Below are 25,766 nucleotides of genomic sequence, written 5' to 3'. Positions count from 1 at the left end.
ACACGAGAGTGCGCAAAAACCACCAGTGGGGGAGGAAAAGGGCGCTTTCCTCGTGGAAACCAGCGAGGATTTGTGCGACGCGGTGCGACGCGTCGTCGTCCTACGTGTGCATTTGCCACGCACAACGCCTTGCCTCTGCATTGTGCATCAGAATAAACGACGCGTCGTTCATTCCACGTTAATCCGTCGACGACGTTGAACCTGTGAAGCGCACCACGTTACGGAGAATACTCGATACATTAAGCCCCTAAATACTGCGACAGCTCCACGAAATGGATAAAGGAGATAAACGGTGAGATTTGATTAAGTAGAGATTTGATTAATTGAAAATATGAGAGACTCACAAGCTTCAAAGATGTTTCGTGAATTAGATGCATGTTAAATCGCGTGCTCGATTCACATGACTTTGCGGTCTCGTTTCAATCCTTTGAAGCTGACGTCAAAATTTCTAACACAAATGCTGAATCTGTAAGACCTGAATTTATGTTAATTAAAAGGCACTAATTAATTTCAAGGAACCAAAATGGCAACTCGTATAAAGGGAATGAATACTAATATTTTTGACAAAGGGATTTATATACTGAGTGAGTCCAATAGACCCATCGTCACAGTTCCACAGGAGGAGTAAAGTGCAGAATTGAGAAAGGCCACGACGGACGATGTTATTAAATTAAACACGACAACTGAGCCACGAGTCGGTTGTTTCACATTACGCCATTACTCAGCGGCGACAATGGAAAATAATTAACAATTGGGTCCCCGCGCGCTGTTTGTATTTATTGCACGCCGACGTCTCCTGCCGTTTCACGAGATGCGATACTGTGGGAAATGGAGCCTTTATTATCCGGCAGGCAATTAATTTCGATTACGGTCGTGGTACAGGCTTGACGTCAAAATAATTCGTCAACACGTTGCAGACGATGCTAGTACTGACCACGATCTTTATTAGGTCGCGACTTAATGACGAGCAAAACTATGAACAGCAGTACCTCCGACTGCAACTTCGAATTAATTTCATCTCAATGAATTTCTGAGAGGATGTTCTCTATTCTGTGGCGTCAGCGATATTAATCAACCGTAATTCTGCGTCCATGAATGATCAATACTGCAGCGTTTAGCTATACCACAATTTAAATGATATAATAATGCTAAGCGATATATATCTATCGATATATATATATATATCTTGTTAACAATAAAGTACAAGTACGTTGTTTTGATATGAAGACATTTATTTCAATTATTTCAATTATTTTGCATAGAAAGAAAAGATTTTATTAAAGTATAAGATTTTATTAAAAATTTAGATATAGATAAATCTGAAAATAATTTTGTTGGACTATTAAAATAATTATGTAGGAAATTCGAACATGTGATGAGCAATACTGCTAAAAGCTTTAAATAGCAGTCTAAGCGTTTTCTCTATAATTGTTTTAATAGTCTAAAAAAATTGTTTTCAGATTTATTATTCAACTAAATTTTTATATTTTTAACAAAGTCGTTCATGTGCTTTAAAAATATCGATTGCATTTGATACCGAATGTATCCTGTGAATGCAACGGCTAACGGTATAAACTGTAGAGAGACGTGATTGACTCTATCGGATCTCGGGTCACGCGGTGTTAACTTCCTGAAATATATCTTCTCATCGAGACGCCTGGAGGAGCGCGGAAAACGGCGTGTCTCCAATTATCTGTAATGATGTAAAATCGCGCGGTGATAATGGGTCGAGTGGCGTGCAACAAGGTCGGGAGACATATGTTTCCCTATTAATAGCCGTACGTTGTTTTTAGCGTCGCGAGAGAGACGAGAGGATCAGGAGGATCCAAAGAAGAAGAAGACGAAGGAAGAGAAACGGTGCCCGGTGCTCGTCTCGGAGTTAAATACGCCCCTTTTCTTTCTCTCTTCTTTCTTTTTTTTCTACAGGCCGACCATCCGCTGAAGACAATACCAAAACTACGCTCTCTCGTGTCGCCCATCCGTCCGGTGACCTCCCTCTATTTACATCGGTCGCGACGATTATTCTTACCACCCGCTCACTTTTAACGCCAGCTGCGTCGGGTGTCGCTCTTTTTATTTGCGCTCGATTTAACCAACGGTAAGATGTAACGCGCGAGCGATTATTATGTGTATGGCAATTGTGCTGTCAAGAAAGCTGCTCCGTTTTGTAAGCTCGACTTGCCGGATTTTCGCGATTGCACTTTCACTTTCGATTCTTGTTTGGAAAACTCTGGCGAGATCGTTCTCTCGTGATCTAATGAGATCATTTTTAACAGAACAGAAAACTAAGGATACAGTTTTCAAACGTTTCTCTCGTGAATTTGATTCTCCAGTTTAAAGGAAAGAATGTGAGATTTTTACGAAAGAAACAGTTTTGTTGAAATATCTAAAAATTTAAGTCCAGATCTGAAAATAATTTTGTTGGATTAAAAATAATTACTGTATAACTTAAATATTGATAATACAAGTATTGCAAGAAGTTTCAACATTCTAGCAACTAGTATAAGCATTTTAAATTATTTTGATGATCCAATCAAATTATTTTCAGATCTAAATCTAGTTAAATTTTTAGATTCAAAATCGTTCTCATTTCGTGTAGTATTCTGTGCGTATCTCTTATATATATTTCACGTTTATTTTATTCGCATCCAAAAAAATGTTAAATTATTATTTTACATTATTATTAAATTCTTCATAGTTGCAGCAATCAGTTATACTTAATTATCTAACGCAATGCAATTATTGCAACGACAAGATGTTAAAATTTACAGCAATACTTCTCATTGAGTTATCATACTTAAAGAGAAGTAGCCGGGAAAAATATTGGCCAGCGAGAGAATTGCGTGGGGCGCATTTTAATTGGAATTCTTTTCCTTATTCGCGATGCTTCGTTCACACCTTCGGTTGTGCCTTATAGATCACGCTGATGAACAAAGGAAATTGTACAACGAGTTACAATGTGAAACACCCACACTCTTTTTATATCATCAAAAATTGAAGATATACATTGAAATAAAAATCTTTCGTAAATTACAAGAGATATAAGCACCAAATATAAGAGGGAAAATAATAAATAGTACGAAATCAGAAATTCTCCATTGTGAGAAAAAAAATTTACAATCATCCATCTAAACCTAATACCGATACTTTATTTATATAATCATGATAACCAATAACATATAAATAGTTAGATTGTTGTCAATTATCATTTGTTTAAAGCCTATTCTACAAATGCGGAAGCATAATTGTAAGTGGTTTAATTGTAATAAGAATAGATCAACTACAGTTGAATATTTTCCTCATATTCGACTGTGATTAATCAATTCAACCACTTATAACTTACGCAATTGTAGAATAAGCTTTACTTTACATCTCTAAAAGAAAAGTACCGCAAGTTCACCTTCAAATAATTACGTGTTCATTATTATCTCGTGTATTTCGTATCTCGTGCTAATATATCGAGAAAAAAAATACATACGATAATAAAAAAAATCTCCTATTAGTGTATAATTCGAAATGTCATTTTCATTAAAAAATTGGTACCTCGAATTTATGGAAGTACTACGCGATACAGGATTAAGAGTGTAAGAAAATGTTAGAGCCATGGAATCTAATCTACAGGATGTATAGAGTTTCAATATTTTTTTCGCTCATCTTAATCCTCCAACTCGGTATCTCACTCGCGTTACATCTGAAAGCTTCATATGGAAACACTTGCGATAATAACTGAACGTTTATACCGCGCATTCGCGCAGTGTAATCCATTAGCAGATGTAAAATGAAATAAGAGTTAATCGCGCTCGACGTGTGTCCGCCGACATGCTCTATTTATCTTCCAATAAAAAGTCGAAATCATAGTCGTGCTGCACATCGATGCCTGTTATTATTATTATTATTATCACAGTTATTGTAATTAATTAACGCTAGTGCCGTGCACGCGAATATGATCGACAAATTACTAGAGCTTGTAAAGAATAAACTAGACATTTACATCCGCGCTATTGGAACGTAACAATATCTCGAAACAACATCCAAATGAAAGCTCAATAAAAGCTTTCTAGCGTGACGAGCAATAAATTACCAAAGAAATACAGGCTGTTACATATTATGCGAATCATGCTGATACTGGGAAGATTAAAAAGGGCGGTGACGCAGGAAAAGGCACTTTGATAAGACGGAAAAATCTCGGCGAATGCTGATTGCTTTAATTGCTCGAGTACTCCGTTTATGTATTTTACATTAACTTCAACCTTTCCCCTTGGCTGTTCCAGGGCACCACCTCTTTTTGTCCCTCCCACTCTTTTTTCCTCTGCCATCTATTTCTCCATGATACTCTATTATTCAAGACAGTTCTTGCGCGCATTTGGCGGATCAAAGAGATAACAGCAGGATATCCAATTTATCTCCTACGCGGGGAAAGAACGAAGTCTTTCTCGATTGTACTTGCAATTAAATGCCCGGTACTCGGCAGCGAATTTTTTACGAGACGTGCAGGAGTCTCACTCAAGTATTCGCCTAATGTTGATTTTTTTTTTTTTTTTCAGCAGAGAGAAGAACGGGAGCGTGTTAGATAATTAGAAGAATTTAACACTTCGAAATCGCGAACAGCGTGCGTCTTGGCCACGCTTGAAATGGGTCACCAAATTCAAGGTAAATTCATCGATAAAAGCTATTCATTGCAAATGTCATGTATATTTGATTTACTGATATTCTCTTGAATAATATAATCATTGATATTTTGCGATTGATGTCGACTTCGTCTGTATGATGCATATTCAATTAGAGTAGATAATTGCGATGATTATAATTCTGAGCACGCAACTAATTTGTTGGATTACATCCAGGAACGAACTAAATAGATTGGCATCTTCCCGGGGGAGGATCTACGTCGCGTAATAATTTTTCCGCGCGATTAAGTATACCCGAGGTTGAACCCCCTCGAACTTTTCGCCATTTTTTTTCGCGTGGCATTTTAATAATCGCGAAACTCGAGCGAAGTTCGCGATTCGAGCCGCTGTAACTTCCGACCATCGATCTTCGAATTCCGGCTGCTCTCGCGAATACAGTGAACGTGGCGCGCAAATATTCCTCGAATGGGTAGCGAACGGTAAAAGCGGCAACCCTCCCGTACATTGCACCGCGTCTCGGGAGCACAGAATCGACCGTACGGAAGATCGATGTAAGCCGTGGAAAGAAGACTGAATTACAGAGTTAGTTACGGACGTGAAGTAGCGAGTCGCGTCGGGGAATTACCGAATACGTCGTTCGACGAACGCTAGGCAAAGGCGATTTGCAGATTAGTACGGGTCACCGACTGCGCGCATATCGAACTATCGAACACACGGATATTTCCTCGGAAATAACGTATAGTAACATCGAGTAAAGGCCGCGCTCTACATCGAAACAATTCGCACGCATATCGCAATGGCGATTACAGATATACTGAGAAAAATGTTTTACATGATACATATGTGACTTACAAAAAAATTTTCTTACACTTTAATTTTTCAATTTTGTTGTTCGAATCAAAATTTGATTAGAATAACCGAATTTTTAATTAGATTGTAGAACAACAATTTTTAAATTAAAAAGAATGTTTTCGTAAATCATGTACTTAGCGTAATGTAAAATATTTATGTCAGTACATATTATATGTAATTGAGATATTATTTTAATATTTATACTAGATAAAACGTAATAAAATGTATTACCGCTTTAACTGATTAATACTTTTGAAGTTAATTAATCTTCTTTCTTCGATTTCTGAGAAAATCATTCAAACATTCAACTAACGGTTCCCTATCATTTTACAAGTAATTCCTGCGATTGCGATCGTGCTGAAAAGTGAATGAAAAATTTCCACGGACAAGGGAAATATAATCATTCCTTATCAGTGCTGCACAGTAAATCGAATTGCTTAGAAGAATCAAGAGAAAAGATCGAAAGGTCGGACTTACCGGGATAGCAACGCAGTCTTCGAGCTCGGCGAGGGGTGACTCCGAGCAGAAGGTGCCCTCGGTGAGGAAGGGCGGTCGAGGGGGCGGCGGCAACCGGAACTCAGGGGGTGGCCCGGGGCACTCCGGGCACTCCGTGCTCTCCAGCGTCTCCAGCTCCTCCATCCTCCACCTCAGCGTGCTGAAAAATTAAAAGATCACCGATTAATCTTATTGACGGAGACTCGTTAATCGGAAATGCGGGAGGAAAGAAAATGCCTTTCTTTTTTCGCGAGAAAATTTCGACCGACGCGAAATTTGGATTGTACCATCTGACGCAATTGGAGCCATAAATATTAATACGGATTTTTAACTTTAATCAGTATTAGCTCGAAAATTTTCTTGATGATATTCGCGAGTCTAGTATAATTTAAATCAATATCTTTGTTTAAAGTTAATATAACAATTTTTTTTTCATTATGAAGATCAAAATCTGAAAAAGAAAATTATGTGAAGTCATGGAAAATTTATTATAAACAATCATTCACAACGTAGGTGAAAAAATGTCCGGGTTCATTGGATCTGCAAATATCGATTGGGATTAAATTTAGTAGACTTTGAAATAATAGTTGACTTTTAACAGCTCTCACGATGAAAAAAAATCTGTCTGAAAAAATTTCATTAGTATGAGCGGCAAAACGGCGCGTTTTTATCAGTGGTGTCTAACTGCCCAATAAAGAATTCTCGCGTCGGAAGGCTCAGCCATCCAGCACGTGATAAGATAAAACTACCCCAGACGGACACACCTGCGCTCATTTTCAAACCTTTCGCTCTCGTGGACGTACTTTTTCTTCATTTGTAAAATGCAAATTTGTAATTGGCTGACAAGAGATTTATTCTGAATTGCGCATCAAACTCATTTAAAACATTTTAGTCTCCGCGATAGAGATTGTAACGGAATGATTAATTTAACAGAACTCTCTTCTAATCATATTATTAACCAGTCTAGAATTCTTACAATTGGACGTATAATTTGCCGAGAGTACCTTCCGTGAATAATTATTTCGATTAAGATCGTTTTTTTGCTCCTGTCGAGGGTCAAGCTGATCCAGTTTCGCGAATTCCAGAAGATCAAACACCGTGCATCGTACCGAAAGAATACAGACGAGCGAAGGGTAGATGATAAGAGAAGCACAGCGGCGGCAAGAGAGGGGGTTGCCGCGTGGTCGGTATGCTAATGTCCGGGGACTTAATTAAGGTCTCATAATGAATCAGTCACGGGGCTCGAGCGAGTCGCGCGAGTAGGTGCGCGATTGTGTCGGTTGATTAATTGTCTCGTTTCCCCCACACGCGACGCAGTGCCACCAGTATACGTCGCACAAATAGAGAGAGATAGACAGCGAGAGTATGAGAGGAGGGAAAGAGAGAAACAGCACGGGGGTGCGATACGCCCGGCGCATATTCGTCATCCACGATCGCCCGACCGATCGATACTTCCGGCGGCTTTCACCGATGATAATTCTCGTCGGTGAATGTGGTACAAACCTAAATACCGAGCACAGTCGGACCACTCGCATTTCAATCGTGTTAGTGCATGACATTTGCTCCAGAAAAGCGGTACATAGAGACGGATTCTTGGAGGGAGGGATAAAGGTAAAAAGAAGAAAGCACCGAAGCAAATTGAAAAACCATAAATAGTCCGAGAAGGGGTGGTAAAAGTGAGTCGAGGTAAAAAGATCCGAAGGGAAAAAAATGGGACAAGAGAAAAATAAGAGCGAAAAATAAAAAGATTGCGAAATATGACAAAAAAAGGAGCATACAAAATATAGGGGAAAAAATTGTAAAAAAAAAGTGTAACGTTATTCGAGAAGAATGACACGAAGAAGATCAAGGGAAACGGAAATGTGCGAAAAATTCGAGCAAAGCGGCAACTATTGACAATAGCCAGAAGAAACACGTTCGAGAGAAAGAGCGGAAGATAGAGAGTAAAGTGGAGATAAAAGGGACAAGCGAAAGAAAGCGAGAGGAAGAAATAAAGCGGACGGCGAAGAAGCGACTCGGTGATGAAGAGCGTATCGGGGCACTATTTTACACATACCGACCTCATTCCAGGGAGGGTAGTAGCGGCGGCCAGGAATTACGAACAGTAGGAGGGTTGAAGAAAAGAGTGGCGAGAGGAGAAGTCGAGGTGTGGGGGAGGGATTGCTCGAGCGCGAAAGCCCGTAGTTTCCGCGGGGTGAAAGACGAACGAAGACGGGGGATGTAGAGAGCCGAAGAAGAGGGGTGATGTGCACGTCTGCGCTCAGTTTAATAAATGCAGTCTTCCTTCCGTTCCGTTTCTTGGCTCGACTTGGCTTCGGCGACGAGGAACTGTAACCCTTCCCACCCTCGAGGTGTTCTCCTTTCGTGTCCCTTCCACCCTTCGTCCCCGCACCGCACGTTTCCCTCATTCGCATGCAGAGACCAGCCGAGCGAACAGGCGAGCTCGGTGCTCATCTCGTTTCCGGGTGCGCGTGGTCCAAATCTACGATTCGCGTGATTTTTATTTAATTCCCACCCGCGCACGTCAATCGACATTCGTTTCTTCCAGAGAGAATTTTCCGGAATGCCTAGCCTCTCTCGATCGCGTCGTTTGTGTGCGAGCTCGCACGATCGAATCGCAGTTATTACGCGCAAATGCTGTAGGGCCTGCTGTATGTAGATGCAACCCGACCGTCGTTTTTGAGAATTGAACTATTTTTTCATGAATTTCCGATTATCCTTCGCGACGGTGATAATAATTTAAAATTGTGTATGATAGGAAAAGTTAAATTACTTCTTTTTTTAGAAAAAAAAAACAGAGTGATAAAAAAATTGATACTTGATGAAAATGAGTAGGAAATATTTTATACTTTTTTAATTATTAAAAGAGAAAGAGAATAATATCAAAATGTTCTTCGTTTAAGAGAATAATATAAAAAAAACTATAAGCTAAAATAATTTATTTCAGTTTAGAACTCGGCGAAAAAGATGTCCGGTGATAAAACATTACTTTTTTTGTCTCGAACTTGACGTTTCATTTAGATGTATTTTTGATTTAATTAAGATGAATCCAATGGTTAAGGCGAAATGGAGAAACGCACACCCGTAAAATTACGCGAGTGTGGTTGTCGTACTTTGAAGTGAAGATGAAGTGGAAGATAATACTCGGAACGGTATGATGAATCACAAGTAGAAACAGAGTTTCAAATTAAATTGTTCAGTTTCGTATTAATTGCTGCCAGTCCAGTGTAGTATTAATTTAAATAAAACAGAGCAGGAAAGAGTGGGATGCTCGTAACAAACTAGGGATTTATAAAGTTATATAATTAATTATCGCATGCGCATTTTCATGGAAAACTTCTTTCATGCTTTAGATTATTTATCAGAACACAAAATGCGCCATAACATTGCAAAGCAACACACAAAATCGACGAAAATCGTAACAATATTCAACCGCATACGATTAATTTTTACGAGTCAAAAATTAATTAAACGGTATATATATATATATTTTTATTTATTCAATAGAAATGTAAATACTCGAAATTATTAATGCACATTTGGATTCCGCCGGAATATGATTTTAAATATAATTTAAATATAAATGTATAAATTTTAAATGTAATTGAATCCTGTAGAGAGAATATAAAATTTTGAATTGAACAAGCGGAATCGATACAATCGTCGCGTGAGTCAAAAGTCACATTGGTTGCAAGCACAGTAACCCTCGAGCTTGCGAGTAACAACGAGAGAGAAAAGGATAAGCATGCGGGCAGAAAGGAAAGAGCAAAAAAACGAGTAAACCAAGGGGGACACCGCAAAGTGGTTGGGATGCTTTTTCCGAATGGCCGAGCGAGCGAATCGACTGTTGGGGGATGGGATTGGCTGCGGCTCTTTTCGGCGCGCCAGAATTGTCGAGGGATTTATCGAACGGCGTTCTTCACCAATTGGACCTCGTCCGAGTCCTCGAGAAGCTATCGAGTTAGAAGAAACGGCCCGGCGAGACGGGAAACGGCGCGGTTGCAATTATTGGTGCATGATCGATTGTATTAAATGCGCGAGGTTTACTTGGAGGGCCCTTCCTTTGATTCGAAGTAAATTGTCAGGGATGATACGATCAAGCTAATCTATATTTTGTCGTGGAAATAGCATATCGTGTCAATAAATCTTAAATCCCAAGAGATTAGGGCCGATATTTATAGTCGGTTTTTATATTTAGGACCATCTTGAAATGTCATCAGTCAGAGTATTATTATCTTATGACATGACTTGAAATGGTCTTAAGATAAAAACGGATTATGAATATCGAGATGAATACCTAGCCTAGAATTGTTTTTGCGCACTTAAAACAAGTTTAAGATTAAAAAATTCTGAATTGAGAGAGATGAATAAATCTATTTCACGCCAAATGAAGAGAGACAGAGAGAGAGAGAGAGAGAGAGAGAGAGAGAGAGAGAGGGAGAGAGAGGGAGAGAAGAAAAAAAAGGAAAGAGACATAGAGAGTGATATTTTAAGCAATACGAAGGAAATGAACAAACGAACAAATCCAATCTGGTAATTTCTCTCTCGTTCTCTCCGTCTCTTTTTTGAAATAAAAACACGTTGATCCCAGATTGCGCGCGGCGAGTAAGGGTTAAATTCCGTCGTACCAACGACGCGGGAGGAGAATTAATCCCTTTCTACCGTATACGGAGTACGCGGCTGTTGACCGTGCCACGTTTTAATTAGGCAAATTTTCGTCCCGCAGCCATTTGTCACGATAAAGCCTCCTCGTCGTCCGGACGCGACACCCATTGCACTCTCTTTCACCGTCCTGAAAAATCCACGAATGACCCAGTCACGTACTCGCGCACCGATATTTATCATTTCCTCCGGTGCAAGCTTTTCGGCTTGGCAGCCGACACTTTTTTTTTTTCTCGTCTTGTACAGGTCTGCAAAAGGCAATGGGAAGTTATGATCATCGCGCGACACCGCAAACCACTTCGGACGCTTACAATTTTTTCATGTTGTAACCGCGGGGTTTCTTCCTTTTCCGTCCTGTTTCGGATATAACGATGGTCGACAAAAATTATCCAATCAGATCACATTCTTCCATAACGAATCTCTGGTTTTCTATAATATAGGGATGTACATGTATATATAAATTAACTGGATCAGCATCCAACATGAAGAATCAATGAAACATGGAATGTAATGCTTTAATGTATAAATTTAATATATTATACTGAAATTGACGTGCAAATATCGATATTTTAATTATATAATGCTTAAAGTTCCTTTCTTTTTCAAGTTGAATTTCACTGATTATTACTTCAGTACCAAGCGAGGTACTCAGTATCGTACTGTGAATTGTAATTATTCACTGATTCAGATTTAAAGTAACATAATATTAGTCCAAACGGTTTATTCCAATTAAACATGATGTGACATTTTGTGTGTTATGGTTAATTTATAACATTTCTGCATTGTCGATTGTAAAAAAAGAAAAATTGCAGCGTAGAAAAAGTGTTGAAATTAAGACGAGAGATTATAGTTACATAGACAAGTGCCGTTTTCGATAGTAGGTACAGAGAATTTCCGAAAAGAACTGAGAGAATAATTTGCTGCGGGCCAATTTAAGCCCCGTAAAATTGAGAAAGAACATTTTAAGCGAACGGATTTCTTCAGCTTCCAAAGGAGGGACCAAGGAAGGTGTTCTCCAGGAAGAGAGCAAACCTCGTAATCACTTCGAAGAAGCGGAAGCAAAGGACTTGGCAAGAGGTGGGTCCTCTTTATGCAGCTTTATACAGAGGGCCGAATTAGCTTGCATTAAATGCGGGCGGCGCGGGTGGCTTTGCGAAGGATAAAATCGCCGGATTGTCGTTTTGCGCGGCGTCCGTGTCGGCGTTACGAAGTTTAAATTAAGTCATTTTAATCCCGCGGGAGGAGAGGGGGGGTGGCTGGCGAGAGGGGAGAGGCATCGAGGAAACTTCGTCGGCGCTCTTGTTAAGTTCCGACGTTAAGTAATCAGATTAGCCCCGGAACTAACCTCGAACGCCGCTGAAAACGTTGCGGCGGGGGAGTTTCGCGTTAATCCAGTTTCGCCCTTGCGAAATTTCGGCTCGGTAATCGCTTAATAAGAAAAAAAAAAAAAAGAAAAAAGAAAAAACGCGGATTTCGCGATGTGGTAACGCGGAACTGTTGTGCGAATCTCCGAGGAAATGCGCTACATCTTTCTACGAAGCTAAACAGTTCGATTCCAGAGGAAAATCGGCAAGGTAATTTATAAGATTCATCAATCCTTATTTGTCATCGATATTCATTTGCGTATTCGTGACATGATAAACATCAAATACTCAAAACATGCAATTTCCTCTTCATTAAATCTTCCTGAGATCTCGTCGCATCATCCTATCGTGACGTTCAATATCATCGATGACGTTATTCCTTCAGAAATACCTTATCCAACAGTTCTATTAAAATACATTTATTAATAGTTACTTTTTTCAAACGAAGTTACGTGAACGCGGATACATCTTCTCGAGAGATCTCCTCGAAAATTGAAATGCGCGAATTCAACTTATAGCGAATTCGAGCGCGAGCCGTCTCGCTCTCTAAAGCGGAAACTTCGGCCGTCGCGTTAATAATTATAATTACATTATCGCGCCGTGACGTCCGATATGGCGACGTCGTCGGCTGCAAATTTTCAAGCGGCGAGCGTGTCGAGGGAAATAACTCCGGACTTTTCCTCCCGCAGCAATAATTCAGTCGGGCCTGACTTCCGCGAAATGTATATCTGGAGTTAATCGTGTTTTTATCATGGGAAAGAAGAAGAAGAGAGAAAGAGAGAGAGAGAGAGAGAGAGTCTCTCTCGAACTTTTAATCTCTCAGATTTTTGGAATAGTATGAATATGAGTCGCGTTATAATTCACCTATGTTTCTAAGAATTCAATTATACATAAATAAGATAAATGAATCCTATTTCGAGCCAATTTAATGTGAATTGTTATATACATAATACAGCTTGATATTGACGATGTAAAACATAACAACTTATCATATACTTGTTCATAATATCAAAACTATTTATGATTAATTTTTAGATATTAAATAGTTTTTATATATCAGAATAATTATATACAATAATATAATATATAGATTATATATATATATATATATATATATATATTAGTACATATAATAATAATAATAATATAAGAATACAAGAGAGAACTAATAGGCTCGTAGCCCTCTTTTATATTCTTATATTATTTTTATTGAGCTTTTTGACATATTATTTGACTATAATAATAATAATATTATTATTGAAGTGTAATTTGAACAGAAAGACATAAGTGTAAATGAAATAATAAATATATACAATACATCATAAATAAAACAGAGGAAGACTTGTGTGCATATCCATAAACATGGAATTAGCTGTCTAGACTTAACAATATATTATTAGGTGTTGGAATTAATTCGTAGCGTTTTACAAGAGATGGGAAGTACTTTCATTAATGTATTTTTTAATGCTCATGTGAAATAAATAACATTCTTTCATTAAAAACGCTACGAATTAATTCCAACACCTAATATAATATAATATACTACAGTATATATTATCATATTATATATTTGTATATAATGTGTATAATATATTTTAAAAAAGTACAAGTTTTTGAAATAATATACTGTTAACAATTACTTATAATATTCATAGCCATACCCTTTCTTAATGTTTATTATACTTGGCAATGAGTCTTACAGACGTCACTGTTAGAGTTTTCCATTTGCCCGCGGATATAATAATACTCGCACATTGAAAGACATAATGCAAGAGGGAGAAGAAAGAGACAGAGGAACAGGGAGTTCCAACTACCAGCAGCAGCAGATACGAGTGTCAACAGATTTCAGCGGGTGCCTCTGGAGAAGGGAACTGTCGTCGTCGTCGTCATCGTCGTTACTACTCGCTCGCGTTGCGCTAACGAGGAACTCCTTTAATTGGACGTTAACCCGCTCGGCGACACCGAAGATACACGAAACAAACTTTTATCGAGAACACGTGGAATTTGAGAGCAGTACTTCAGCCGATTCGACAGAATCTTAAAGAGAGAGAAGGGAGGGAGGAAACAGCGTAGAGACATGCCGAAACGAAAAAAAAAAAAAAAAAAAAAATCTTGCCGGAACGAAGAGCGGCGTTAATTCCTCCTGTTCGCCATCTTTCGCCAAAATAATGAGCCCAAATGACTTCGCCGTCACGTTGCCGCCGCCGGCGGTAATTGGGCAAATACAGTCATTAGCGGCAGAGAAGACTGAGAAGAGGAGGAGAAAGATGGAGATTCCTCAGACCGAAACGACGTATGAATAATTTCGCTTCAAAAAAGATCTGCTCTATTTTTTCCTGCTTGCCACTCCCGTGAGTGCGATTCGCATTTTCGAAATATTTTCGAAGCAAAGTAAGAAATGTAAACTTTTTTTTCTTTCAAATGAAAACATTTCCTGAGACATTTCCCAATATTTAGTGTACTGTTCAGTGCTGATACAAAAAAATTGGACTTCCGATTATTTTTCTATTACCCTTTCCTGGCACTGTAGATGACTTTAATCTTGGTTTAACTTACTTTTCATCTTTTTCTAAGAATTAGAAAAGGATTAAACCGAGATTAAAGTTAACTACATTGGTAGAAATAGTAAGTCGTATTTCGGAAGCGAATCAAATCTAAACTAATTGAAGAGTATTGAAAGTAACGTACAAAGAATTCAATTGCAAAAGAGAAGTTACATAGAAAATATAATTGCGTTACATACATCTGCATTTGTAAGCTCTGCATTTATTGGCGTAAATTCGATTTGCCGTATAGTTTTCTAGAAATAAGACAATTATATTATTTCTTTTATTCCTTTATTCAACCTCTAATCCTTTCACAAGAAGGATTTCCGATCCTTTCAAGCGACAGTCGAGATAACACTCGAAATAATAATGTACGCGGATATATCTAATAATGAGTTACACGAGCGTGAGATATGACGTTGGTCTTTACAAACGGAATACAAACAAAGATCATTTCGCTGCGTTCCTAGACACGTGTCTAATTAAAAAGGCGCGTGGATGTGGCTTTACCTTCCCACGTACCAGTGACTGTGCGTTACCATTTCCGGTGTGCGGCAGCGCGAAACGAACCAAGCGGCTAGTTGTCGCATTATATCAACATTAGCTTCACTCATTCGGCTCGTATCTCCCAGTTAAGTGACACGAGCCCTACTAATACAGGAGCAAGGAGCGAGAGCCGAAGGGAGAAAGATCCGGGCGAAGGAAGGGATGAGGGAGGAGGTAGTATAGTACGAGTATCTACACCGTTGCGCGTATACCTAATGCATCAGTGCAGGTTATTACTGCAGTTTGCAAACAGCCGGCAGAACGGTAATGCAATCAGCAGTGATACAATCACGCGTGTACCATTCCGGTAACTTCGGAGCGAGTGCGGGTTGGGAGATGAAGCAAGGGGGTGGGAATTGAAACGACGTTTCACAAAGGCCCCGATGAGCATGCTGCGACGTTACGCGCCATCCCTTTCGTAAACTACGACACGTTAAGGGAACCACTTGGAATATAAAATGTAGAAACGCGAAACAATATGGTTCGACTGTAACAATAGCAAGAACGAATAATATATTAATTTTTAATATATTATTCGTAACTTTTAATACATTATTCTAAACTTATTCTAAACTCGGCGTTTTGAAATTTATTTAAAATGAAATAAATTTATTTGAAATCCAAAACATATGCTGAAAATTTTTCTTTAGTTCGTTTCTTTTTTTAATTTTTGGCAATTCTCAAAATTACTGGTTAAATGAAAATGATAATTTTATATATATATAAAATTGCATTTATTATACATAATGAATAAAGTCTTTTTAATGAGTCACGCACAAATTGTGTTATTCATCAACATTATAAAACCATATATTTAATAGAGGAAGTTAATTCACGGTTTGATAATGCAAAGCTTTGAATTACAAATTATTAGAATTATCACTGCATGCTTGTATCTCTTTCCAGATATTTTGCAGAATTTTCGATCGACTGATACGCGTAACTCGTGATAATTAGTAATTAATTATTTAAACAATTAATACATTCATCATATGCAGAATTCTTCGTTAAATATCATTTAACGCAAAATCCTTTATTTCACACTTAATTTTACATTGGAAATTTAAAAAACGTTAAAATTTAATTTAGAATTATAATTCCAGTTCGGTAATTAATTTAATTGTTATTGTTTTAACAGTTACATCACTATCATTGAAAATTGCTTTAATAATGAATCTCTCATTATTATATCATACATTACAATTGAATTATAACTTCTTATTTATCTTTTCCATGAATCATACTTATATTTACGCAATTACATTTATGCGTTTTATTATATAATATAATGTATACACACATCTGATTTGCGAGAGTTTTTGATTGTTCTGCACTTATGATTGTCAACCCTTCAGGTCTGTTTTACCTAAACATGGTCGCCACAATGAGCCCGCACTGAGAGGAATATGACGAGCTAACGGTTTATGCAGCGTAATGCAGCGCGCTACATAACATATGCGCTTCATTTTCTGTATAATAAGTCCTGAAGTATATATAATCTTAGTATATATATATATGTCTCGTTCTCTTACACGTATACAGTGTTCCGCAGCTGTTGACTTGCATTAATGAGGATTTATTTCTATGAATGAACCCTAGTCGATTCTCTCTGGATCTTTATCGTAACTTTATTTCTTTCCTGATATCAACATCAGATAAACAAGTCGAATATTTCGTTGAATAAATATATAACATACATCAACATCCAAAATAACCAAAATATTAAATTCCATATTCCATTTGGATATTTGTATCCATTGAATCTCGAAAAATGAGAAACTTCGATTTTCTATTGTCCAAATAGATAATAAATATCAACGTCCCTACTTGTTATCGAGATCAGAGGATTGGTACAATCTTCGTGTAGATATGTGGCTATAGTACACCAGGTAGATGGGAGACGAAGAGACGTCGAGGATCATGAGAACATAACTCTCGCGGAAAAGACTCAAGGCGACCTCATCTCTATGTTAATCTTCCCTCCGCCCCACGAAAACTCTCCGCGCCCTTAGCTCGAGGCGTTCCTACAGAGAAGGACCAAGGAATGCGTCTTCCTTCTCCTTCTCCTTCGCGCGGCTCGTTTGCGGCCTCGAGGCTAGCCGGTTAGTCCGACTTCAACCTGGTGGACCACACCGACGCAAACGACTCCGCGATATTTGTTCGCGCGACTGGAAATAGGATACGCACCAAGTGAGCACCGTTCGCGATCGGTATCGTGGGCGACGGAGAACGGGAAAGACAAGAGTTAACAAAAAAAAAAAAAAATCGTCAGCCTCGACGTTGTTTTAAGGTACTACTTTCCATGTCATGAGCGATACCGATAATGATTTCTGTGATCATCGATACTAATTCAATATCTTTTCATGAATTTTCTAACAGTTAATAAAATTATTCTAACAGTTAGTTAAATTATAATAAATTAGAATAAAGCCCGATTATTCATTTTTTTTATTAGCTTGTGGTTAGATCTTGTATTTTTCTAGCCATGTTTAACTAAACTGATGGTTATAGAGAAAGTTTTAAGTTTTTTAGTTTAGTTATTAATCATAGGTGAAAAAAAAAACATGATTTTTACATTATCATCAGGTTAAGTCTAATGAGAAAATAAGAGACCTTAAAAAATAATTATCCGGTTAAGTGAAGTAAAGTCTAATCACAAGTTAATCAGGAAATGAAAAATCTGGCCTAAGCAGGCTAGAGAAAGAATAATCTGCGAGATTTAATGCCAGTTAAAATGATTGAAAATCAAATATAGTACCAAATCAGTGTACGAACATTCACTTTCTGTAGATGTTACCTTTTTTGGGAATTAAAACGCTCTTTTTTTTTAAATTTAGTGAACTAATTCCATGATCAGTACTCGTTTCCTGGCAAATCATGCATGAGAATATAGCATGCGATAAAAAGAAGCGCTAGGTCGAAGAGACGTCTCGTTGAAAACGGGCATAAATATTAATAAATGTCCGTGTGTAACAGGGAGAGTGAATCTTTCGGCGTTTATGGTTGAAGGAATTAAAACGTGTGCGACACCAACACGCATCTTTATGCGCTCGCTCGCGCTCATATTATATTTACGGCGAGGATTTTCCCCGGCCACGCACGTGCGTTACGCGCGAAAATTATAGCACGTAGGTGTTCGCCGTTTCCCGATGCCTTCGCAGATATACGGATCGTTAAACGCGACGAATTTACGCGCGCGTCTTTTCACGACGCAATTCGGCATCACGGCTGACTTTATTATCGTATGTTTCGCGCCTACACCTATGAGTCGCATTTAAACGATCGGATGGCTCGCGATATACGTGTCAGAGATGAATAAGATGTATCGAATACAGGATCTTTTACGAGGGATGAAATTTAGAAAAGACATTTTAATTTATAGTCAAGCTGTTCCTTACAAAAATTTCAGTTGACGTCATTAATTATGAATTAATTGATCGTAATAAATGTAGAACAATAATGTTTAATGATCATTAAAATTAATGGCAAATTTTATGAAAAATACATGGGAAGAATGATGTTGGTTATTGAAATATTTAAAAAATCTGAAATATCTAATTGTAAGATTTAAACTTTTTAAAAATGTAACTTTGAAATATAACTTTTTTTTTGTGGATTTTCGAAATTAAAAATAACAATAGAAACAAGGCGAATGAGAGTATAGCATAGTTAGCAATATTTGTAGTCAAGTTTTTACAAAAATCTTAGTTGACGTCATTAAATTATGAACAAAATTAATTGCAATAAATGTAGAAAAATAATGTATATTGCTCATTAAAATTAATGGCAAATTTTATAAAAAATATGAAAAGAATGATTTTGGAATATTTAAAAAATATAAAATATTCTATCTAAGATTTACCTCCAAAAATTTTAACTTTGACATGGACTCTCAACTTGAAAACAACAATAGGAACCAAACAAAATAAATGAAATTATAGCATGATTAGTAATTTAAAATTTAATTAGATACACATTAAAAAAAAATTTTATTAGATCATCAAAATATGTAAGAAATTTGAGCAATATTATAAAAAATGTTGATATTCTAACAACCAGCTTGAGTGTCTCACATAATTATTTTGATAGATCAACAAAATTATTTTCAAATTTATTATTTAGAGTGTGTTTAAAATATTTATTAGAACCATTCTTTCTGTGTCGACATTTCGAATGATTCTATACATATATCAAGCAAGGAAGAATGAAATATGACATTCACGATATTGATCGACATATTTTACGAACCACTTTATGAATCTTAACCTTAAAGTTTCAGGGCTACCAAAAGGTCAATGATAGCGAGATCGGAAAGATATAAGAAGGGAGAAGAGTCAGGAAAGCTCAACGCGATATGAGATATGAAATTATTTACAAGCCCAGCCAATAAGCTATCAGAAAGCTATTAAAAGTTTTCGCGATCTAGAAATAACGTCTGCACCCGGTGGGGTCTTCTCCAAGGAATGATCCACCTCTCTCCACGATCCACCCACTCAAGCTCTATCCCCGATAACGTCTCTACGGTGTGGTAGGGATGCGTGCCGTCTAAATGACTTTTTCCCTCTATTTCCAGCGCTTTTCTTCTGGCCGCACGTCACTGCCGCCAGGAAGAAGAAGCACTTCCGGCGTCCAGCGTTGAAAACGCGTTTGACGGAAACCACCGCCACCGCGGCCGACGAAGATCCTTCGTCTTCTTCTTCATTTTCTTTCTCGCGCAACTACCTCGACGGGCGATTTCTCTTTTCATATAGCAAGCGTTTCGTAATGTCCATTGAATTGTTTAAATCAAAGGTTTTCAACCGACACAAAATCGAAAGGATACACATGAAATCGATACAGTTGACGAAGCAGAATTTCATCGAATTTGTCGATCAAATAACTTGCAAACTAATTGATACAACATTTAACATAATCTGAATTTTGGACTAAATTCTGAAATATTAAATTAATGGTTATCTTTCTGTTCATTTGATTAAATTCAGTTCTTTTCATTTATCTCGTTTAAATGTTTGATGATGATGCATATATAATATGTTATATATTCAAACGCAGATATATATTAATTTCTGTATAAATTTTATTTGGAAAAATTAGCACAAGATAGATGAAATAGTAACGATTTTTTTTTGCTTTTTTAGAAACGCTTAAAACTCCAGATTACGAATTGTCGTTTCACGTTAAAACTTAATTATTCGAAATTATCAGAACATCGAATTTCACATAAATCGAAAATCGGAAATGCTGAAATTCGCGAAATACTGAAATTGTCTATTATTCTTTTTTTTACATAGAAATTGCTTCTCGTTTCCGTCGTTATCAGTTCAGTCCATTTTGTTTTCCACAATAGCGTCGTTTGCGCATTCTGTCGAAAGCGATTATTAACTCACTCTCTTGTTTCTCTCAGTCGAATATTTATTTTTTCTGTCGCGACCATTTTTTTCGAAGAATTAAAATTTAGCACAAAGACCATCTCACGAAAAAAAAGTTCACTTGAAAAATGACTCGGGATAAAGGTTTAATGACCGCAATTATTTACGTCGCTGGTAAAACGTGTTGCCGGATTTTGTATCTCATGTGAAACGAGGAACAGCACCTAGCGCAGTCGAATGGTCGGCCATTCAGATTCAAATTTCGATAGGTCGTTCGAAGTACCGATTCATATTCGATCCGGTCCGGACTTTGCGTTTACGAACATCTGGACAATGTAACGAAATCGAGAGGATTGTTGATGCAACAAACAAAAATCCAATTTTGAAAGAATAATCATTCGAAGGGACAATCAAAAAATTATTATAGAAATTCTGCAATTTAATTAAATGAGTTTAAATAGTCACAAATTCTAATGTTTATTCAATCTTTTTTTATCATAATTTTTCCAATAATTTTTGTTACTTCAGTTGTATACGAGTCATTTTTCTAACTCCACAAATTTTGCGTGGAGGGCAATCGAAATATTTTGGCAATCTTATCGGATCGTCCCTTACGGGAGCGTCGATACTTCCATCACAAACCCCACAATTACCAGATAGAAACCTCGAAGAATGAATAGGGACGACATGTTTCGGTCGAAGGTCTCGCGAAAGTGTAGAAACAAAGTTGGCACCCTCGTCGTTATCGAAATTCCACGAGGGTTCTTTCAATCTCTCCGTTAGATGTATCCCCTGCAAACTATTTCATTCACGTGATATGTATTAATTCTCGTTCTCGCATTGAACGTTTTACTGGAAAAACAAAGCAAAATCGAAAAAAACATTTTGCGATTCACGATTCTAATAAGCGTAGTTATTATAAACTTAAGAATTAATAAGCATATTAATTTAAATTTTCTACAGTTTCTAGTGACTCTCTAGAGTCGTCATTAAACACATATGACAGTGCTGTAACCGTCGGTAATAACAACCACGTCGGATCGTAAGCCACCCTCTCGTCAAGGCGAGATCTCGATCGAGTTGCCCTCCATCCTCTTCCCCGCAATGGTTAGAAGTTACGAACTCCTTCCGGAGATCGTTTAATTCGAGCTGCCGCCGGCGTCGAAAGGGAAGGTAACGGGATACCTAAAACTCCGTCACCCTCAAGACGCCGGCAAGTCACCCCCGTAAGTTCTTCAGCCACCATCGCTGCCTCTCCTTCTTACTTTTACCCCTGTAAATCCGCGGGGAGAGCTTTTGCACGCACTCGTATCTCGAGTTTCTCACCGGTGCTTTATTAAGCCGAAGTCTCTCCCCTTAATGGAAACGATTTTGGCAAGCTTGCATGCTACGCTAACAGGATAGCGAGCACGCCGCTAAGGGATGCCAAGGACACCGACGTGATCTCAGTGAAGGCAATCTTGGTCTTTGCTAATCTTAGTACGCCTCGACGGGCATTAGCAACCTTGTGATTTCATGGATACATAAATAACGAGACTGTTTTGGACCATGTAAAGTTGAGTTACATTTCGCAAAAGAATGTAACAAATATGGAAACAACGTTTTCGATTTTTTTCATTGAATTTCGATACTTTTCACTGGATATAAAATTAGTTTTCTCTATCTATAAGTTTGTTCACGTTGTAATCTTCCGAAATTTTTACTTAAAACGAGATAAATGTATTCAAGCATTGAAAAGAGAGAAAATAAAGAAAAATTCTCTAAAATACAAAAAATGTAAACACGAACAGACCTTGTAATAAGAATTTTTTTATTTATCTTCAAACTTGTCGAAAATCTGCGTATACGTTAAAAATAAAAATGAATTAAATGTATTTGCGATTTAATTTAGTCTCAGAGATTGAGAATTTGCAGTGCATTAATAAAAAAATGCGTACATGCATAAAGAATTTCAGTTATTTTCTCTGTTTTTATATCAGAAAGCGCATAAAAATTGCAGGAAAATAACATACAATATTATTTAGGTGATCAACACGAAGAAAAAGGAGTCTGTTAATTTAACAAGCCATACACCAGTAACTTTAACAATAATTTGTAGACAACAAATTATATTGATTTAATTTGTTGCGATTTGCTGCTAGTCTGCTATTCCAATCATTTATAAGTAATAGAAGCAATTTATGTAAAATCTCACCTATTTTTTGATAGTCTTTTATTAGCTAGTAATAAAATTAGTAAACTAATTATTTTGATTTATATCGTAAATCGTGTATTATTTGTTACATTAACGGATAATGAGAAATTATTCGCAATAATAACTGATCGATTCATTTTCCAATCAAATCATCACATATTTATCATCCCTTTTTTATTCGTATAACAAACAGCTCATTTCTCTCAGTGAATAATTATATCGTTTATTCTACATTTTCGACACGCTATATCTCGATAATAAGCGCGAATACGAGTCCATGAAACGTGAGGCGTGCGACGAGAGATGAAGAACTTTTATCACGCGCGACATCGCATTAACGCGCGCTCGTATCGGAACTTCCGGTTACCCGAAACGCGTCTCGCTGTCGTCCAGGAATCGCCCATTATTCGCGGACTCTCTCTCCACCCCGGTCGTAAAAGTACTTCCTCTAGTCTAGGAAGAGAAGGAAGAGGAGGAAAAGCGAGCGGACGACCAGCCGGACCGGGGACACTAATCGCGATGGGCTTAACGAGTGATAAAGCCCGAGCTCGTATGTCCATCGGGTAAACGTTGCTGGCTCCCGTCCGTCGTAAACTCGGTTTAAGTGGAATCGCCGCGACGAGGAAGTCCGCAACATTTCACCAGCCACAGGAACGAAACGACGCGGAATCATTCGAAATTAGAATAAACAGTTTTCAGTTTCCACTGAAAACTGTTTATTCTAATTCCGTTTCTACTCAGCGAGGAAAGGTTTTAATAAATACAATACATAAATTCTAGATATTCGAAAGAAAATTAGCGGAAGCGATGAAATGTAATCAGCGAGTGTTCTCGATTCTCAATGTAGAAATATTATTCAATTGAATTATTATATTTCGTTACTTTATATTCAATTATTTCTTCTTTATAAAAATTCATGCATATCTGATAAAAATCAGCCGTTACTTGAGTTTTGATAATAACGATCTTATATTCCCCTTCGATGTACGAGAGATATATAATTTTCAAAATTACATAAATGACTGTAGATTCAAAATATCGTATATGCAAGATAAAATAAGATAGTGAGAAAGAGTTATATTCTCCTCTATCGTCGTATTTCACGTGTCGGTTACATGGCTAGATCCTTCTTGATACAGCCCTGTTCGACTACGGTATACGGTATATAAATGCAGAAATAGCTGGCATGAAATTCGCAGTGAATTACGCGGTATAGCGAATATACGGGAAATTTCAGCAATTTCGTCCGTACGTACATTAATCCGAGTAGACGTGAATTAGCAGAACCTTAACACGCTATACTGGGTGTCCCGGAAAATATTAGATCAATTAGTTAAATAAAGTGATGATGAAATAAAGAGAGGTCTTCGTTTTAGTTGATATTTTATAATACGAAATATAAACACAAGTAAGTGAAAAAGTCACAGTCCAACAAGATGGTTCTTCATGCTTAATTATATTTCTTTTGTAAAATAAAAATATACCACGAAACTGTGTAATCAAACGATGTATTAACAGCTTTATGTAAAATAACTTTTCATAAATACATTTTATAGAAACTAACAGAATAATTTGTAAAAATTTATGAAACAACTTTTTTGAGGGAAGTTTTCTTTTACGTTTCTTTAGAGCGCGAAGAGATGCAAACGCATCTTTGTGCATCGGCTTGTGTCTCCATCTCGTGCCGAGTTGCCACACTTTCGTTTCATCTACTCCAACCACGTGAAGAATTTCTTTTAATTTTAATACATACCAATTGTCAATACATACCATTTGTCCTTCTCGAAATAATACTTTGTATAAAAACACATATTCTCGAAATGTTCTCGAAATATTAGTGTAATTTTTCTACTTTAAAAACAAAAAATATAATAAAATAATTTTTTTGCGCAATTTCGATATCGTTTTTTTTTTCGCAATGTTTTCGAGCTTATAACGACAGCAAGTAAAATAACCCATTTTGAGCAATTTCAGTTTGTATACAGAATTATAAATATTAGCAAACTTTTTCGATGAGATTGCATCTAGCTTTAGCAATTTTTTTTCATGTGGTTATTTTCTGGAAAAATAAAAGTTAAAATTCCAATATACGCACGTACGTTCTCGGCAGCTTTTTTGTATATGAATTTTGCTCTGATTGATTAACTAAATATTTCTCGTTTCTATCACGCCAGTCTTATACGATGTTGGAATAGACATAAACTTACTGACTACTCAGTTGTGTAGTTTATAATTAAAGCCATTCGTATTATTCCGCGGCTTGGAGATAGAAGTAGAATAACGTCGCAGGTTTAAATATAGATTTCTCTTTCTATCATATCAGGTTAGAATGAGATTCATTTAACCTCTGAATCAGTGAATTATTTTCGCGATTACAGAAATGTAGTTTTTTATATGACGTATTTCTGCTTTTGGGACATAATTGCAATTTAGAATTTCCAAAAAACTATCGATTTTGTGTAAGAAAAAGTTTTCGACGTTATGTGTCGACATTTATAATAATTATAATATATCAATTCTTCAAATTTAAATATTTTACAATGTACAGTCCATTGGCCAAAAATATTAGGCACCTATATTTTGTTCATTTATTTGGAATTCTTTTATCTGTATTATCATCTATTGCAGTTATCGACATTATGCATAAGTTCAAAGAGTTCTTGAAATAAGGAATAATTTACAACAAATGTCATAAATCAACTTTTTAAACTAAAGCCCGGAAAATGGGAAGTTCCAGGTTCAAAGCTTGACCTAAGGCAATATTTTTCGCAATAAATTATTCGCAGATTTTAAAATTTTCATTAACATCTAACTATTAATATTCTTATAAATATGTCTATTAACAAATTATTAAATTGCTTGTCAATTTAACAAAATAATATTATTACTCTGGTCCTGCATGATGGCATTTCAAGACTGAAAAAGATTTCGGCGATATCAGATATTATATATATATATATATATATATATATATATAAATTCACACAGAAATATCTAAGCACTAAGATCCTTCGACTGAACATAGGAATTTTCGTATTTAATTATATTTATTCTCCTCGGTCTAAATTCGTATCACATTTTTTAACTAGAACTTCAAATAATATTAGGTG

The 25,766-nt window shown here is 36.8% G+C and overlaps 1 protein-coding gene and 1 long non-coding RNA gene across 42 annotated transcripts in view; one reads left to right on the top strand and one right to left on the bottom strand.

The window, feature by feature from the left end:
• Window positions 1-25,766, bottom strand: part of pxb (putative Hedgehog signaling attenuator pxb) — a 647,697-nt gene that overhangs the window by 86,521 nt on the left and 535,410 nt on the right. For all 6 annotated transcript variants that reach the window (XM_087415727.1, XM_087415733.1, XM_087415732.1 and 3 more), the window contains one exon: window positions 5,958-6,135. In XM_087415727.1, coding sequence (XP_087271853.1) covers window positions 5,958-6,135 — 178 coding nt within the window. The remainder of the gene's footprint in view (window positions 1-5,957; window positions 6,136-25,766) is intronic.
• Window positions 1-25,766, top strand: part of LOC105144806 (uncharacterized) — a 450,557-nt gene that overhangs the window by 101,371 nt on the left and 323,420 nt on the right. For 33 of the 36 annotated variants that reach the window (XR_015548175.1, XR_015548168.1, XR_015548174.1 and 30 more), the window contains exon 5: window positions 4,545-4,650. This is a non-coding gene — a long non-coding RNA (uncharacterized LOC105144806). Of the gene's footprint in view, window positions 1-4,544; window positions 5,728-25,766 lie in introns of those variants that run through there. The other 3 variants (XR_015548183.1, XR_015548196.1, XR_015548162.1) reach the window with 3 other exon arrangements.

This window comes from Acromyrmex echinatior, chromosome 18 (assembly GCF_024713525.1).
Source record: "Acromyrmex echinatior isolate Ae372 chromosome 18, ASM2471352v2, whole genome shotgun sequence".
Taxonomy (NCBI): domain Eukaryota; kingdom Metazoa; phylum Arthropoda; class Insecta; order Hymenoptera; family Formicidae; genus Acromyrmex; species Acromyrmex echinatior.
Note: the sequence above shows the minus strand (reverse complement) of the source record. Positions and strands in the feature narration are given on the sequence as shown.